General features: G+C 37.5%; 1 protein-coding gene across 1 annotated transcript in view; it reads left to right on the top strand.

Moving 5' to 3' along the window:
• LOC124613477 (2-amino-3-ketobutyrate coenzyme A ligase, mitochondrial-like) overlaps nt 1–18,579 on the top strand; it is a 152,264-nt gene that overhangs the window by 118,952 nt on the left and 14,733 nt on the right. The window contains exon 7 of the mRNA XM_047142184.1: nt 11,334–11,511. Coding sequence (XP_046998140.1) covers nt 11,334–11,511 — 178 coding nt within the window. The remainder of the gene's footprint in view (nt 1–11,333; nt 11,512–18,579) is intronic.

The following is an 18,579-nucleotide window of genomic DNA, read 5'->3' as shown; positions in this document are numbered from 1 at the left end:
TGTATTCAGTGTTGCCTCAAAAACACAGGTAAAATATCAGACGCTAAAAATTGTGACTGTAAGTGCAAATTTTCAACATTAGTTGAATACTGAATAAGTGATATTCAGTGTCTAAAGGCTGAAGTTTCTCTACTAAATAAAAAAGTGAGCACAACTAATCAGCAGTGCCTGCTCAACAACTGTAGGCCTATATCTAAAACAAAAGAAAGCTCTCTGGCCATTATTACTAAAAACAGGTATGAGACGCCTCATGAAATAGCGGAAGATGTAGAATTTAAATTGGTGCAAAGAAAGATCAATATTCCAAACTGCAAAAAAAAAAAAAAAAAAACTGCTGGAATAGACATGGGCATGGAATAGCGCAAAACATCACTAGTATCCAGTACGACTTTACAACTGTGACTCACATTCAAGCTGGATTCTCTCTCAGCTCTGGTGAAGCCATATATGAAAAATAGGGAGTCTTTTCCATTACATGAATGTCTCGTAATCATGGGAGGTACAAATGATATAGCACAAAATCAAGCAAATAATGCTATCAGGGACATGAAAGTGACACTCAGTATGTTGATTAACACTAAAGTAATTATTGTTAATATTCTACAGAGACACAATCTAATGAAACAGTCTATAGTGAACTTGGAAGTGCACAAGACAAATGTTTGGCTTAAAACAATATGTAATAAGTTTCGCAATGTGCCCCTGGTAAATGTCAGAAATCTCTCATGGTATGGTATGGTAAAAAAAGAGATAAAAAGACTGTAAGCAAATTAATTGTTGAGGAAATTAGATGAAATTCTCCACAAAGCAAAGAAAATGAGTGTGTTGCCGCATAATTGCACAACCAAGCCTGGGAAACTTGTAAAGCCTGCTGTATGATTTGGTAGCCCTAAATCATCCTTAATAGTTCAGCAGGAGAAACTCAGAATTAATCTCATACACCAGAATTTCATTAGTCTTTAAAAACAACCACAATGATCTATATATTATTACATGTATTGATAAACTTGATACTTTAATCATAACTGAGCATTGGTACAATGAAGACCTAATTAGCATTTGTCAACCACTCTCCATGAAATTTTGTTATGCCTTTATTAGGAAAAACAAGTCTGGTGGTGGCATAGCAATCTTCACTATTAAAGCAACTAATTTCAGAGTTATTGATGTAAGTGCATTCTGTCTAGAAAGAATCACAGAATTTTCTGCAATAAATCTAAAATGGGGTAGAGAGAATATAGCAATTATTGGTGTGTAAATGCCACCTGGGGCATGTATGGATACATTTTACAGAAATCTATCTGACATGCTGATATATATTTAAAAACAAAGATGATGTGACTTACTATACGAAAGCACAGGTCAATAGAAACACAAACAGACACATACATACACACAAAATTCTAGCTTTCGCAACCACTTCCTCTTGCATAATACAAATATCTTTAGGTCTTTCTCCAAAACATACATCAGTATCCCCTTCAAACAGGTCCTTAACAGCCTGAAATATTTTAATTGTGGATGTTTAGGAAAGGAGGAGGCTGATTATGATTTGAGTGATTGGGTGTCCTATGCAAAATTACATAAAGCTTTGATGCCTGAAGAATGGGGTAAAATAAAATTTAAAATTGCCAGAAAATTGGGAGAATTAAGTGAAGAAGAGAATGTTGAGTGAAGAAAAGAAGATATCAGACATGTTAAAAAATAACTTAGTAAACTGTCAACAGTTTTTAAATCAGCTGATATTAAACAACAGGAAAACAGTTTCATTAAATTTCAGTAACTGTCAAATCAAAGTCTTGCATTATCCAGAGACCACCATCAACCAAGACTCCACTCTGAATGAAGAGGCAACAAAATTTCTTGCCATTTGGATATAAAGTAATCTAAAATTGAAAAGATTAATGCCAAGCTAGTACAGTATGTTATCTTCATAAGGGCTCAGAGGAATGCCTAAATGAGCAGTCACTAATGTGTGCCTATTTTATTGCACACTTGGAATATATTCTGGCAAAATTCCCCAGCAGCTCTGGTGAACTTCACAATCCAAACTAAAACCATTTGGATTATTACATGGAGCAGAGCTAGATAGTCATGTAATCCACTGTTTAAAACACTTAAAGTTCTACCACTAACGTGCATGTCTACTCTAGGCACACTAATGTACACTGCCTGACAGAATGTGAAACAACCACAAGGGAAAGAGGAAACAAAATCAAATTTCATGGGTTGACAAGGAATGTGATGTTAAAAACCTTCAACATCGCAGTGCATCAGCAATCGTTGGTTAATATATTAAAAAACTAAAAACCTGCCTCGATTGCAAAAAAAGCACCTAGTGTTAAGTGTTAACCCAGGTTTCGGCGTAGATAACTACACCTTCTACATAACAACAAAAAAACTTGTAGGTTTTATTGTTGTTCTGAAGAAGGTGTAGTTATCTATGCCGAAACCTGGGTTAACACTTAATGCTAAGTGCTTTTTTTGCAATCAAGGCGGGTTTTTAGTTTTTTAATAAATGTTATGTTATTTTAGTGATTACAATATTCAGTCAAATTTATAAAGAACTTGTCTGTATAAGCTCGCTTATCACTATGACATTACAACCCCTCTGACATGGATGTATGCACAGATTCAGTTAGGGTGGATGTTATAAATCTGCTGTCTCCTCTCCTAAGGTGAGTTGACCCACAGTGTTGTAACTGGTCCCTGATATCCAGAGTGCTGACACTGGGACAGAGTTGACATCTGAACTAGTCCAACACACATTCTATCAGGAGTAGATCTAGGTATCTAGTTAGCTGTTGCTGCACCTCAACATCATGCAGGAAATTCATAGACATACGTTTCATATGCGATTGAGCATTGTCCTGTTGAAACCTGGCACCACTATATTTTCGCATGAGTGATAACACATGAGAATGCAGGATGTCCATGATGTGCCATTGTGTCATCAGAGTTCTCTCAATCAACATGAGCTATGACTTGAACTCATACCCAATGGGTCCCCACACCATGATGCCAGGAGTAATACTACTGTGCCTCTTCAAAATGTTGGATGAATGCAACCTTTCTCCACTTCACCACCATACTTGCTGATGATGGTCTTCATGGACAGTGCAGGACCACAATTCATTGTCGAACACAGTGCAATGTCACTCACCAGCAGCCCATACTTCCCATCCATGCCACCACTCCAAATGTAGCCATTTCTGTTTTTGAGTACAGTTGACCCTTAGTAAGGTGAGTGGTGGTGACATCGGGGTAGGAGAAAGAATGCTGACCAAAAAAAAAAGGCATTTATTCAACCTTAATTACACACAGCATCATTAGCTCAGTGGGCCTCAGTCTGTTGACCCTAGCTGGCATTGGCTCATGTCTGGCTGCTTCCATCCAAGTGAGGGGATAGAGGGGATGCTTGCATAGGCTCGCACATGATGCTGCCAACAGACTGGAGTGCAGCTGGCAGCCTCAGTAGCTGCTGGCAGCCTCAGTAGCTTACAGCCATGGCACCAGTGTCACTGTGTGTTGTGCTGCAATGATGTTCCACCAACAAATGGCTTATTCTTGTGGAACGCAACTTGCTGCCCCTTTGGCAGAAGTTGGATGGTAGCTTGTGCTGAGGCATCAAGTCTTACAAGGAACTCTCTGGTGGCAGTAGCTAGTGCAGCTGAGAGGTCAGTGGTACTGTGGCACCAAGACCCACAAGTAATTCGGTGCTTGAAGTGACAGGCTCTAACTGGATTCAAACTCATGGCTGCTACTGCTGATGCCCAGTCATCTCATCACCCAGTATACCCCAGGTGTCATGGTGCTGCTGCTGGAGTCCAAAGAACTACCACTGTCCATTTATTCACCTCTGACACCCACTTGTTACACCAAAACCTGGCAGCTTCTCATGTAGCCCATAACAAGAGTCTTGCTGTAGTGTGATGACATCAACCCACTTACTATAGCTATTACCACTGCATAGTGTGGTGTTTCACTAGCCCATCTTGCAGTCCTTCTGCAAACATGTTATTTTGACCACCATGCCACCACATTGCAGCTAACAGCCCAAGGCCGATGTTACAATAAACATTACATTGATCCTCTCTTATGGTGGTCAGAAGTGGTAAACCCAAACGTTTATGACAATTATACCTGTCCTAATGTCCTCTTGCAGTCCAATGTTGGGCCACTGACATATCCAAATACCCCACAAATCTGGATTCTGGATTTTGCACAATTTCACCTCCACCCAAATGGAGATCCATGATGAAGCCACTTTCAAACTTGTACGGTGCTAATGACACACACTCACATAAGTAAATGGCATCGCCAAGCCCTTCACAGTGATCACTCCACATTTGATACTGTTTGTGCCCTTTATATACCTTACCAGCCACGGTAACAACATTAAACACAAACAACACTAATCCACTATGGTGGTTGTTCTGTCAGAGAGAACTGCAACTCTAATCATTTGCATACTGAACAATTGTTTGTACATGTATGTAGTTCCATTAACATCTCACCATGTGTTCTGGGTGCTCCACATTTTTGTCAGACAGGGGAAAAAAAAATTTAGAAAACTCTGTGACATAAAATTGCAACACTAAATGTAAACTGCATGCACTCCCAGCCAATACAAGTTTGTATCTGTAAAGGTACATGTTATATGGGAATAAAACTATTCTAAGTTTCCAAATTATATATGTGATAAATAAATAAAACTAAAAATAGAAACAAAATAGAGAGGGAGAAACTAATCAAATTTTGATTTTCAGAATATATTAAAAACAATGAGTTAAACCAGGCTGAATAAGCCTTGAGTTTACTGTCTCAAAAAATGAAGATCCTACATGCACAGACATAAGGAGAAATCCTTTAAAAAGGTACTTAATTCAAAAAATCAATATATTATCTAACTATGATGGAAGTAAAGGTAAAGAACATGTAAACTGGAAGAAGACAGCTACTAAGAAAAAGGTGAAAGTTTCAAACAGTTGATAATAAGAATGTAATAGAATATTCAGAACTAAATAAAACTGTTCAGAACTGTCTTCCAGAGAAGAGAAACTGAAAATTTAGTAAGGGAAACAACTGGAAACAATAATAACCTGAAAATCAGAAGAGGAACTTATGTTTGGCACATGTAACATTCCACCACTTACGGTGGGAGGTGGCACAGTAACTAACAACAGAGTGGAAATGTTAGAAGCATTTGATGATACAGAAATACTGGTAGTGAAAATAAAGGTATTCTGGAAGAGATGCCAGGAGAGGTATATAAAACCATTCAAGGTATGAGCAAAACGAAGATGCGAGGAGTTGATAGTGTTTGAATGGAAATGGTCAGATGTAGAGGAAAAGAAATATTAAAACTGCTTACCAAATGTTTATACAGGAATATAATTCCTCAAAATGGAAACAATGTTGTAACTATTCTACTAAACAAGAAAGGAGATACATTAGAAAAAAAACTGTAGGCTTAAAAGTCCTGTGTGGAATACAAATAATGGAATGAGTAACAATAAACACTTGAGTCACTGAGCAAGCTACAGGCACATGAACAATATGAACACATTGCTGAGGATTCAGGTAAAAAGTTTCTTCAGCTAACAAAGAAACCCACACACACAAACAGTCACATTCTCTCACCCTTCAACCTTGTCTTAGCCCACTGGATTGTTCCAGTGGTGCAGCCCCTCTGAGTTGAGGGCTGAAGTGAGTTAAAGGGGCAGGCAAGAGGGATAGGAAAGGGTTGGGGAGGAGGAACGTGATACCTGGAAGGGAGAGGCTGCAAGAGAATGTGGTAGGATTTTGGTGCAGGCAGAGGACGTTGGAGTTGGGGTTGGAAGGGTGAGATGTAACAGGGAAAGAGAGAGACCATGAAGAATAAAATGTAAGTGTATATTAATGGTACATATTGGGAGGTGAAAGGGGCAGAAGTGGTTATGGGACAGTCACTAGCAAAGACGTAGGTCAGGACTGCAGGACTGAAAATGTTTTGTAGGGGCCGTTCCTTCCCACACAATTCAGAAAAGCTAAGTAAAAAAAATTTGTTTGCATTTTCTGTAACTTTGTCTATATGTATGAGGTGAATCACCTAAAACCTGCATCACAAATATTGCAGAAGTGGAAAGTGTTATTGATCTCCAGTTTTCATAGAATGGGTTGGTAGTCAGGGGCTCATATTGTAAGCCAACCAACAGATTGTAATAATACTTGGAATGCATATTTTTTGTGCAAACATAGTTTTTTTAAATGGAACAATGCCATTCACAAACTAAAAGTGGGGTAAATTAGAATCTCAGTAGTGTTACTTGCAGGATCCTAGTGCGAGTTATTTATGAGATATCGTATTTTGAAAAGTTCCCACATTGATACTTGTGCAATACCTGTGGTAGCACGCACTAAAGAACAATGTAAGTGCATACACTAGTCATGTCAATCCTGACAAGTAACAAGACAATTGACCATAACAGGCTCTGTTCAAAATGACCACTCGCAGCAGCAATACATGCCTCCAATATGGTGTGGGACAACAGCTGCACCCCTGTGGAGGTGAAATAATGGGTGAACCATGGACCTTGCCATTGGTGGGGAGGCTTGCGTGCCTCAGCAACACAGATGGCCGTACCGTAGGTGCAACCACAACGGAGGGGTATCTGTTCAGAGGCCAGACAAACATGTGGTTCCTGAAGAGGGGCAGCAGCCTTTTCAGCAGTTGCAGGGGCAACAGTCTGGATGATTGACTGATCTGGCCTTGTAACATTAACCAAAACAGCTTTGCTGTGCTGGTACTGCAAATGGCTGAAAGCAAGGGGAAACTACAGCTGTAATTTCTCCCGAGGACATGCAGCTTTACTGTATGATTAAATGATGATGGCGTCCTCTTGGGTAAAATATTCCGGAGGTAAAATAGTCCCCCATTCAGATCTCCGGGCGGGGACTACTCAAGAGGACGTCGTTATCAGGAGAAAGAAAACTGGCATTCTACGGATCGGAGCATGGAATGTCAGATCCCTTAATCGGGCAGGTAGGTTAGAAAATTTAAAAAGGGAAATGGATAGGTTAAAGTTAGATATAGTGAGAATTAGTGAAGTTCGGTGGCAGGAGGAACAAGACTTTTGGTCAGGTGATTACAGGATTATAAATACAAAATCAAATAGGGGTAATGCAGGAATAGGTTTAATAATGAATAAAAAAAATAGGAGTGCGGGTTAGCTACTACAAACAGCATAGTGAACGCATTATTGTGGCCAAGATAGACACAAAGCCCATGCCTACTACAGTAGTACAAGTTTATATGCCAACTAGCTCTGCAGATGATGAAGAAATTGATGAAATGTATGACGAGATAAAAGAAATTATTCAGGTAGTGAAGGAGACGAAAATTTAATAGTCATGGGTGACTGGAATTCGTCAGTAGGAAAAGGGAGAGAAGGAAACATAGTAGGTGAATATGGATTGGGGGGAAGAAATGAAAGAGGAAGCCGCCTGATAGAATTTTGCACAGAGCATAACTTAATCACAGCTAACACTTGGTTCAAGAATCATGAAAGAAGGTTGTACACCCGGCAGAATCCTGGAGATACTAAAAGGTATCAGATAGATTACATAATGGTAAGACAGAGATTTAGGAACCAGGTTTTAAATTGTAAGACATATCCAGGGGCAGATGTGGATTCTGTCCACAATCTATTGGTTATGAACTGCAGATTGAAACTGAAGAAACTGCAAAAAGGCGGGAATTTAAGGAGATGGTACCTGGATAAACTGAAAGAACCAGAGGTTGTACAGAGTTTCAGGAAGAGCATAAGGGAACAATTGACAGGAATGGGGGAAAGAGATACAGTAGAAGAAGAATGGGTAGCTCTGAGGGATGAAGTAGTGAAGGCAGCAGAGGATCAAGTAGGTAAAAAGACGAGGGCTAATAGAAATCCTTGGGTAACAGAAGAAATATTGAATTTAATTGATGAAAGGAGAAAATATAAAAATGCAGTAAATGAAGCAGGCAAAAAGAAATACAAACGTCTCAAAAATGAGATCGACAGGAAGTGCAAAATGGCTAAGCAGGGATGGCTAGAGGACAAATGTAAGGATGTAGAGGCTTGTATCACTAGGGATAAGATAGATACTGCCTACAGGAAAATTAAAGAGACCTTTGGAGAGAAGAGAACCACTTGTATGAATATCAAGAGCTCAGATGGCAACCCAGTTCTAAGCAAAGAAGGGAAGGCAGAAAGGTGGAAGGAGTATATAGAGGGTTTATACAAGGGCGATGTACTTGAGGACAATATTATGGAAATGGAAGAGGATGTAGATGAAGATGAAATGGGAGATAAGATACTGCGTGAAGAGTTTGACAGAGCACTGAAAGACCTGTGTCGAAACAAGGCCCCAGGAGTAGACAACATTCCATTAGAACTACTGATGGACTTGGGAGAGCCAGTCATGACAAAACTCTACCATCTGGTGAGCAAGATGTATGAGACAGGCGAAATACCCACAGACTTCAAGAAGAATATAATAATTCCAATCCCAAAGAAAGCAGGTGTTGACAGATGTGAAAATTACTAAACTATCAGTTTAATAAGTCACAGCTGCAAAATACTAACGCGAATTCTTTACAGACGAATGGAAAAACTGGTAGAAGCGGACCTCGGGGAAGATCAGTTTGGATTCCGTAGAAATGTTGGAACACGTGAGGCAATACTAACCTTACGACTTATCTTAGAAGAAAGATTAAGAAAAGGCAAACCTGCGTTTCTAGCATTTGTAGACTTAGAGAAAGCTTTTGACAACGTTAACTGGAATACTCTCTTTCAAATTCTAAAGGTGGCAGGGGTAAAATACAGGGAGCGAAAGGCTATTTACAATTTTTACAGAAACCAGATGGCAGTTATAAGAGTCGAGGGGCATGAAAGGGAAACAGTGGTTGGGAAAGGAGTGAGACAGGGTTGTAGCCTCTCCCCGATGTTATTCAATCTGTATATTGTGCAAGCAGTAAAGGAAACAAAAGAAAAATTTGGAGCGGGTATTAAAATTCATGGAGAAGAAGTAAAAACTTTGAGGTTCGCCGATGACATTGTAATTCTGTCAGAGACAGCAAAGGACTTGGAAGAGCAGTTGAACGGAATGGACAGTGTCTTGAAAGGAGGGTATAAGATGAACATCAACAAAAGCAAAATAAGGATAATGGAATGTAGTCATATTAAATCGGGTGATGCTGAGGGGATTAGATTAGGAAATGAGACACTTAAAGTAATAAAGGAGTTTTGCTATTTACGGAGTAAAATAACTGATGATGGTCGAAGTAGAGAGGATATAAAATGTAGACTGGCAATGGCAAGGAAATCGTTTCTGAAGAAGAGAAATTTGTTAACATCGAGTATAAATTTAAGTGTCAGGAAGTCGCTTCTGAAAGTATTTGTATGGAGTGTAGCCATGTATGGAAGTGAAACATGGACGATAACCAGTTTGGACAAGAAGAGAATAGAAGCTTTCGAAATGTGGTGCTACAGAAGAATGCTGAAGATAAGGTGGGTAGATCACATAACTAATGAGGAGGTATTGAATAGGATTGGGGAGAAGAGAAGTTTGTGGCACAACTTGACTAGAAGAAGGGATCGGTTGGTAGGACATGTTTTGAGGCATCAAGGGATCACAAATTTAGCATTGGAGGGCAGCGTGGAGGGTAAAAATCGTAGAGGGAGACCAAGAGATCAATACACTAAGCAGATTCAGAAGGATGTAGGTTGCAGTAGGTACTGGGAGATGAAGAAGCTTGCACAGGATAGAGTAGCATGGAGAGCTGCATCAAACCAGTCTCAGGACTGAAGACCACAACAACAACAACAACAGGCTCTGTTCAAAATGACCACTCGCAGCAGCAGTACATGCCTCCAATATGGTATGGGACAACAGCTGCACCCCTGTGGAGGTGAAATAATGGGTGAATTTTTTTAAAAAATAAATCATTTTTAAAGAACTAATTAAGTATTTTAAAGCTGTATCAACGAAAATTTGTATTTGAGCTCTTGGTTAGGAATTAAAAAAATACACATTTAATTGTCTTCCGGAAATTCAGCACCTACTAGCAGGTGATAAACTTTTTATGGAAATATTTCATTATGCTAGCATTTTTAAAGCTAAATCCATAAAAATTGGTATTGGCTTCTTAGTTACAAATAAAAAAACATGTGTTTCACTGTTTTTGCAAAATCAATACCCAAGTGGTGTGAAATGGGGCCAGACTGATTCACTGGCTCATCATTGCCCAGCCAAAACTGCTGAGAATAGAAACTCGAACTTTGGGGAGTGTGTGGATCTTATACTGTAGGCATCATTGAAGAAGAGATCATTCAAAATTCCACCCCTGTAGTGGTGAAATATTGGATAAAAGCCTTTTTGAAAATATAACATCACTAAGAAATTTTTAAATTAGAACTACAAAAATTGGTATTTGGTTTCTCAGGCAGAAATAAAAAAAATGTATTTCAGCATTTTTAAGAATTTAACCACTAAGGAAGTCAAATAATGGGTCAAAGTTTTTTTTAGAAAATAAGACGTTATCAGACAACTACTAAAACATTTATAAAGTTACATCATGGAAACTAGTATTTGACTTCTCTTGTTAGAAACACAAAAAATGGGTTTCAGTGTTTTTGAAAAATCAGTCCTCTAAAGGGTTGAGGTATGGGATGAAAAGTTTTATGAAATTATTTTATCATGAAAGCATTTTCAGAGCTAAATCTATGAAAATTTATATCTGGTTTCTCTATCAGTAATAAAACAATATGTGTTTCCCCCATAATGGGGGAAAATAGGACATCAAAATTTTTAAGAAAAATTTTGTTATATTAGAAAAATTTTAAAGCTAAATCTATGAAAACTGGTATTTCTCTTCTCAGTTAGATATAAAGAAATATGTAGCAGCAGATGAAACTTTCTATGGAAATATATTAACAGAAACACAAAAGGCATGAATAACAAAAACCTTGAACTTAAGCTACCATAATCACTTTTTCGTCAGAAGTACATTTGGAAAAGACGATGCTTCCATGGCCTCAATTAGTGTGAAGAGTTTAGAAGGTGTTCCAAATTCGGAACATAAAAATTTTGCTTACAGAAAAATATATATGTGCAGATCATATAGTCTGTATAACAGAAGGAGCAGGCACTAAGCTAGTAAGCCATTAAATAAAAGTAAGTCTATATATTGCTGCAATAATGACATTCTTCTTTTGAGCCGCTGTTCGGAAACATTTACTTATGTGTGTTTACAGCATTTCCATGAATATTGGATACTAACAGATTTATTCTTTTCTTTTTTTCTGTTTCAGGCACTTGATCTAGTTATTAATGATGGATGTTTTATATCACGTGTACTCAAAAACACAGAAAGATTCCGATGTGCTATGGTTAAAGCGGGATTCAGAATTGCTGGAGAAAATCATCCCATCTGCCCAGTAATGTTATGTGATGCAAAACTGGCACACAAAATGGCTTCAGAATTGCTGTGTATGTATCTATTAGTGAACATACAATCATTCAGTCATAATTAATAGACTCAAATGACCTCAATGTCAATGGCATGTTAAACCCTAATGACTGCCAGAATAGGTTCAGAAAATGGGTTAGTGGTACCAACAACAATAAGTTAATTGTGATACCATTGAATAGAACCTGTTAGTAGGTATATGTGCTGGTTGGATGCAATGTTGTGAGATGGTATTGACTAAGTATGGTTCATACAAGGCAAGATATAAACACATTTGGGAATAATGACAATGAAAGGTGTTGGCAACGTGGAAAAGACAAATTGAGATTTTGACTTTTGGACTGATAGGAGCTGTTCAACACAAACAAAAGTGGGCATATTGTACCCGAGAGATGTCTCCTATAAATTTGACATCAGGGTAGCTATGAATTCATCGTAAAGCAGTTTTCATTTCAATTTGTTTTTCTGGGCAGAAATAATTGAAAATCACTGCAAATTCCTTTTTATTATGCATTACTCCTCTCAATGAAGTATCTTTACCCAGTGATTTTACATATTTCAGTTCCCGTAATGCACTATAAATTCTTAACCATGAAAAGGGGGAGGAAATGTACTCCCAGCAACATGTGAACCAATCTCTTTTATACTCTCCCATTTTATCTGAAAATCTTTAAACACTCTTCTGATCACATTTTCAATGGATTGATGTTCCAATGTAGCAGAAAGAATGCCATAGACTATGTGCTGAATTAATTATTTTTAATACATTAAAATTGTATATTGCATCAGAATTTAAATGTGCTTTGTGCTCTTCTATCTCCTTATATGCCCCAGAAACTGTGAAAGCCTGAATTCCAGCTTTGGATCCCATTCCCTAATTTTAGTCTATAAGGGATGTTCATTTTAGTGCATATTCTGTGAAAGAGAGACTTACTGTGGAAAGAACCCACAGCCTGCTGTTAGAGAGTCTAAAGCACATAATCCCATCTACAGTGTACATCCATACTTCATTACTGTAAGTATTTGTGGAGTTTGGAATGACAGGAGAAGGTCACTGAGAGGTTGAATCCTTCTGGAGGTTCCTAAAGCAGGTATAAACATTTCTTTTGGAGCAGCACTGCTTGCAAATTTGATATTCCAGTCAACTGGGTAAATTGTGTGAAAAGATAAGGGGTAGCACCTTTGATTAGTAATCAAAGTCACAGGTTTGATACCAACCACAACTCAAATTTTGAATTAATAACAGAGTTGTGGATACTGGTTCAGGTCATCCTCATGCCATTAGTCTGAGAACCTGCCACAAAATGCAGAAAAATCACCAATAATAAATGGAATGACAATGCAGAAGAAAATAGAAACCACTGCATTAAAGAGGCTTAGAGTGTATCCAGAAGATATGGCCTCTAAGGGAAGAATGTGTATCCAGAAGACATATGGCCTTTAAGGGAAGAAGAGTCATGATGATCTCTCCATTAGCAGAAGCTTCTGATCTCCATGTGGGGACTTCCAACTGAGTAGTGAACACGAGAAAAAGATTAAATGACTAATGAAATGTTAACATTCTGTAAGTCAGTGTGTGGACTGTCAGAAGTTGAATATGGTAGGGAAGCTACAAAATTTGAAAAGGGAGATGCAAAGGTTCAATACAGATATAGTTCAGAGTAGGAAGGAAAGGCAGAGAGTGAGTTACTTTGAACAGCTGAATGATAGGATTATTTTCATCAGAACTAGCAGCAAAACAATAGCAACAACAACAGTACATGTGACATGCTGATGCAACAAGCAAAAGATGAAAAGCTAAAGAGAGAATAGGAGGGTATTGAATGGATAAATGTCGTGATAATGATGATGATCTAATGATCATGGAGGATTGGAATGCTGCTGCAAGGAAAAGGATAGCAGGTGATGTTATTGGGTGAATATGGGCTCAGTAGTATGAATGAGAGAGAAGAGAGACTAAAAAAAGTTGGCAGTAAACTTCAGTTGGTAATAGTGAAGCCGGCCAGGGTGGCTGAGTGGTTCTAGGCACTTCAGTCTGGAACTGTGTGACTGCTATGGTCGCAGGTTCGAATCCTTCCTAGGGCATGGATGTGTGTGATGTCCTTAGGTTAGTTAGATTTAAGTAGTTCTAAGTTCTAGGGGACTGATGACCTCAGATGTTAAGTCCCATAGTGCTCAGAGCCATGTCAACCATTTTTTGTAATAGTGAATATGCCATTCAAAACTCACGAGAGCAGAAGCCATATTTGGAAAAGGATTAGAAACACAGGAAGATACCATCTGGATTACATCATGGCTAGATAGAGATTCTAATATCAGATGTTGGATTGTAAAGTGCTCCCTGGAGTAGATAGATTCAGACCACAATTTAGCAATGTTGGAGAGAAGTCTGAATCTTAAGAGAAGCTTCAGGAAAAATCAACATGGGGAGATGTTCTGGGGAATTGAGGATGTGTGCTAGAAGTTTCCTGAGCTGTAGATGATGCAGTGATGAATACCTCATTGGGGAGTCCTGTTGAAGAGGAATGAACATCTGTAAAAAGAGCAAGCTCAGGAATTGGACTAACAAATATAAGTATAAGGACAGTAATTATGAAGAAACCTGAGGTAACAAAAGAAATACTTTAACTGATAGATGAAAGAAGGAAGTGCAAAAATTCTCAGGATTCTAAGGATCCCACACCATGCAGCAGTATTCTAAGAGAGGATTCACAAGCAGATCTGTTACATTTTCTAAGTGTCCTACCAATAAAATGCCTTTGCCTTCCCCACAACAGTTTCTATGTGTTCCTTCAAATTTAAGTTGTTTGTAATTGTAATTCCTAGGTATTCAGCTGAATTTATGGTGCTTATATTTGACTGATTTATCATGTAACCGAATTTTAATGGTTTCTTTTTAGCACTCATCTGAATAACCTCACACTTTTCATTATTTAGGGTCAACTACCAATTTTCTCACCATATTGTTATCTTTACTAAATCATTTTGCAATTTGTTTTGATCTTAACTGTGTTCATAAAGTATGAATTAAATACAGTTAGTGATGGAGTGTTTATGCTGTCAGGAGCAGTTTACCTTGTAGTGAAATTGAAGTAGACAGTTATTGTGAGTTAATATGTGCAGAAGTTGTACCTGACAACTGGATCAAATTTATAACTGGTCCAATTTACTGACGCCAGACTCAGACAATACAGCTGCTGAATAGTTTTTAAAAAAATCTCATTTTAAATAGATAGACAATTCATACAATTACAGTTGGTGCTGACTTCAATGTGCCCTACAGATTTTGGTGAAAAATACATGTTTAACATCAGTGGTAAACATAAAATGTCATATGAAACCACTCTGGATGTGTTCTCAGAAAATTATTTTGAACAGTTAGTTCAGGAGCCCACTTGAAGTGTAAATGGCTGCAAAAATATACTTGACCTATTGGCAACAAATAGTCCTGAGCAAATAGGGAACATCATGATGGACACAGCGATCAGTGGCCACAAGGTTGTTGCAGCAGGACTGAATACTGTGACATCCAAAGCCACCAAAAATATATGCAAAATGCACCTACCATACTTAAAAAGGCAAATAAAAATCCACTTGATGTCTTCCTAAGAGAGTCTCCACTCATTCCAATGTTAGTATGTAAGCATAGACTAGATGTGGTTTAAATTCAAATAAATAGTATCAACAGCAATTGAGAGCCATATAACAAACAAATTAATAAGAAATCATACTGATCTCCCATAGTTCACAAAACAGCTGAGAACTTTGTTGCAGAAGCAACAATAAAAGCATGCCAAATTTAAAAGAACGCAAACCCCAAGATTGACTAAGTTTTGCAGAAACTTGAAATTAGCACAGAATTCAAAGTGAAGTGCTTTTAATACTTTCCACAGTGAAACTCCATCTTGAAATCTGGTAGAAAATCCTAAGAGATCGTGGTTGTATGTAAAGTACACCAGCAGAAGGACGCAATCAAAATCTTCTCTGTGCGATACCAGTGATGATGTTACTGATTACAGTACCACTAATGCAAAGTAATTAAATACAATTTTCTGAAATTCCTTCACCAAAGAAGATGAAGTAAATATTCTAGAATTTTAATCAAGAACAACTGCCACCATGAGTAACTTAGAAGTAGATATCCTCAGTGTAGCAAAGCAGCTTAAATCACTTAATAAAGGCAAGGCCACTGGTCCAGATTTTATACCAGTCATGTTCCTTTCAGAATATGCTGATACAATAGTTCCATATTTAGCAATCATACGCAATCACTCACTTGGCAAAAGATCCATACCTAAAGACTAGAAAGTTGTACAAGTCACACCAGTACTCAAGAAAGAAAATAGGAGCAATCCACTGAATTACAGACCCATTTCACTAACATCAATTTGCAGTAGGATTTTGGTGCATGTACTGTATTTGAACATTATGAGTTATCTTGAAGAAAAAAATTATTTACAAACTGCCAGCAAGAATTCAGAAAATATCATTCTTTTGAAGCACTACTAGCTCTTTATTCTCATGAAGTAATGGGTGTTGTTCATGGATATGTAAACCTGATTTCATATTTTTAGATTTGCAGAAGGCTTTTGAAACAGTTCCTCGCAAGTGACTTCTAATCTAATTGTGTATCTATGGAGTACTGGCTCACTTGTGTGACTGTCAAAAAGGTCACAGTTTGTAGTAACTGATGAAAAGTTTAAAACAGAGCTAATATCAGTTATTTCCGAAGTTCTGTTATTCCTGTTCTATATAAATAATTTAAGAGACAATCTGAGTAGCCATCTTAGATTGTTTACAGATGATGCTGTGATTTACCATCTTATAAAGTTAGCAGATGATCAAAATCAATTGCAAAATGATTTAGGTAAGATATCTGTATGGTGCAAAAAGTGGCAATTGACTCTAAATACTAAAACATGTGAAGTCATCCAAATGAGTACTAAAAGGAATCCACCAAATTTCAGCTACATCATAAATCACACTTATCTAAAGCCTATAAATTCAACTGCATAGATAGGATTGTATTTACAAATAACTTTAATTGGAACAATCATGTAGATAATGTTGTGGGTAAAGCAAACCAAAGATTGCAATTTTTTGATAGAAAATGCAACAGTGTTGGAAAGAGATTTACACTACACTAGTCTGCCCTCTTCTGAAGTACTGCTGTGCTGTGTGAGACCTGAATCAGATATGACTGATGAAGGACATCAAGAAAGTTCACATAAGGGCAACTCGTTTTTGTATATCATGAAATAGGGGAGTGAGTGCCATGGATATGATACACGAATTGGGGTGACAATCAAAAAACAAATGAATTTTTCATTGTGGCAGGGCCTTCTCATGAAATTTTGACCACCAACTTTCTCCTCAGAGTGTGAAAATATTTTGTTGGCACACACCTACATAGGGAGGAATTATCATCATAATAAAATAAGAGAAATCAGAGGTTGCATAGAAAGATTTAAGTGTATGTTTTTCCCGTGCACTGTTCAGAGTGGAAAAAAAGTGTTAAACAGTGTAAAATGATGCAAGACATTAGAAAGTCTCAGAAAAATGTGTGTAAACTGTAGAGAGAGATGGCTGATGTAAAAAGTATACCTATAATAAACAGGAAGGAGTAATAAAAATGGAAGATCAAGAACAAAGTGCTCAGATTAAAAATTGTGTAAGACAAGGATGCAGTCTTTTTCCACTACTTTTCAATCCATATCTCAAAGAGGCAGTGATGAAAGAGAAAAAAGAAACATACTGCTGTTGAATTAAAATCCAGTGTGAAAGAATGTCAGTGTTGTTGACATTGCTATCCGCACTGAAACAGAGGAAGAATTACAGAGTATACTGAATGGAATGAACAATCCACTGAGTGCAGAATATGGACTGTGAGTAAACTAAGGAAAGACAAAAGTAATAGGGAGTAGCAGAAATAAACTTAGTAATAAACTTAACATCGCAATTGGGGTCCATTAAGTAGACAAAGTGAAGGAGTTCTGTTACTGTGAAAGCAAAATAATGTATGTCAGATGAAGCAAGGAGGATATATAAAGCAGATTAACAAAGGCAATGAGGGTGTTACAGTGGAAAAAAACTGTTGGAGAAAGACAGAGAATGGAATACATCTGGCAAATAATTGAGTACATAGAGTGAAAGAGCTACTCTGAGATAAAGAGGTTAACATGGGAGACGAATTCATGGTGGGCCACATCAAACTAGTCAGAAGACTGGCGAAGGTTATGGTATATTGCACCATTCATGTAAAGCAAATAAGCTTGGATATGACAAGTGTAGAGAAGGAAATGAGCCTTGTCTTTCTTCATCTACATATGTACCCCACAAACCACCATACACTGTATGGTTGAGAGTACGTATCAAAATTCATTAACATACTGTGTCATTGTTGTCATATTACTACTACTACTACTACTACTACTACTACAATGTCTGCTACTTTTATAACTATCTGCCTACATTATTAATATTTGTACAATAATTATTAGCAATAATCACAGAACTGACTGTCTCTACTGTACTTGGGTAATCAATTCTGGCTATTAAAACATAATTTTAGTGTAAGATATCCAGGGTGAATGTGTGCTATGCAGGACATGTTATAAAATCTACTTCTGACATTCATTTTTGCATAGTAATCATTCATTGTGCTTCTTTTTTGGGTCTTTGCAGGAGAAATACCCTTCTGCTACTGGCTTTTTGCCATATCTGGTGTGGACAATAAGTGTATGATCAACAGTACCACCCTCCCCCCTTACCCCAATTCCCTCTTTCAAAATCCTATGGTATGCAGGTTATTGGTGTTACTGTTCAACAATAAATATTTGTGTGGTGCTCCCAAGCTTTTGGGTTATTATTTTAGCAATATTGCTCATGATCTTCTTTATTGAGCCATATGACATTCCACAATGAGTCAGCATATTATGTTGTTCATTGCTTTTCTACATCTGTTATCATTTTTTGTATATTAACATGGAAATTATGTTACATTTTCCCAAACGTGTCTAAACACTTGGATATAGTTTTTATTTGTGTATGTAGTTTTTCAGGATTCTGCTGATAACTATACTCTTTGG

This window comes from Schistocerca americana, chromosome 4 (assembly GCF_021461395.2).
Source record: "Schistocerca americana isolate TAMUIC-IGC-003095 chromosome 4, iqSchAmer2.1, whole genome shotgun sequence".
NCBI classification, from domain to species: Eukaryota; Metazoa; Arthropoda; class Insecta; order Orthoptera; family Acrididae; genus Schistocerca; species Schistocerca americana.
This window is presented reverse-complemented; position numbering and strand designations above follow the sequence as displayed.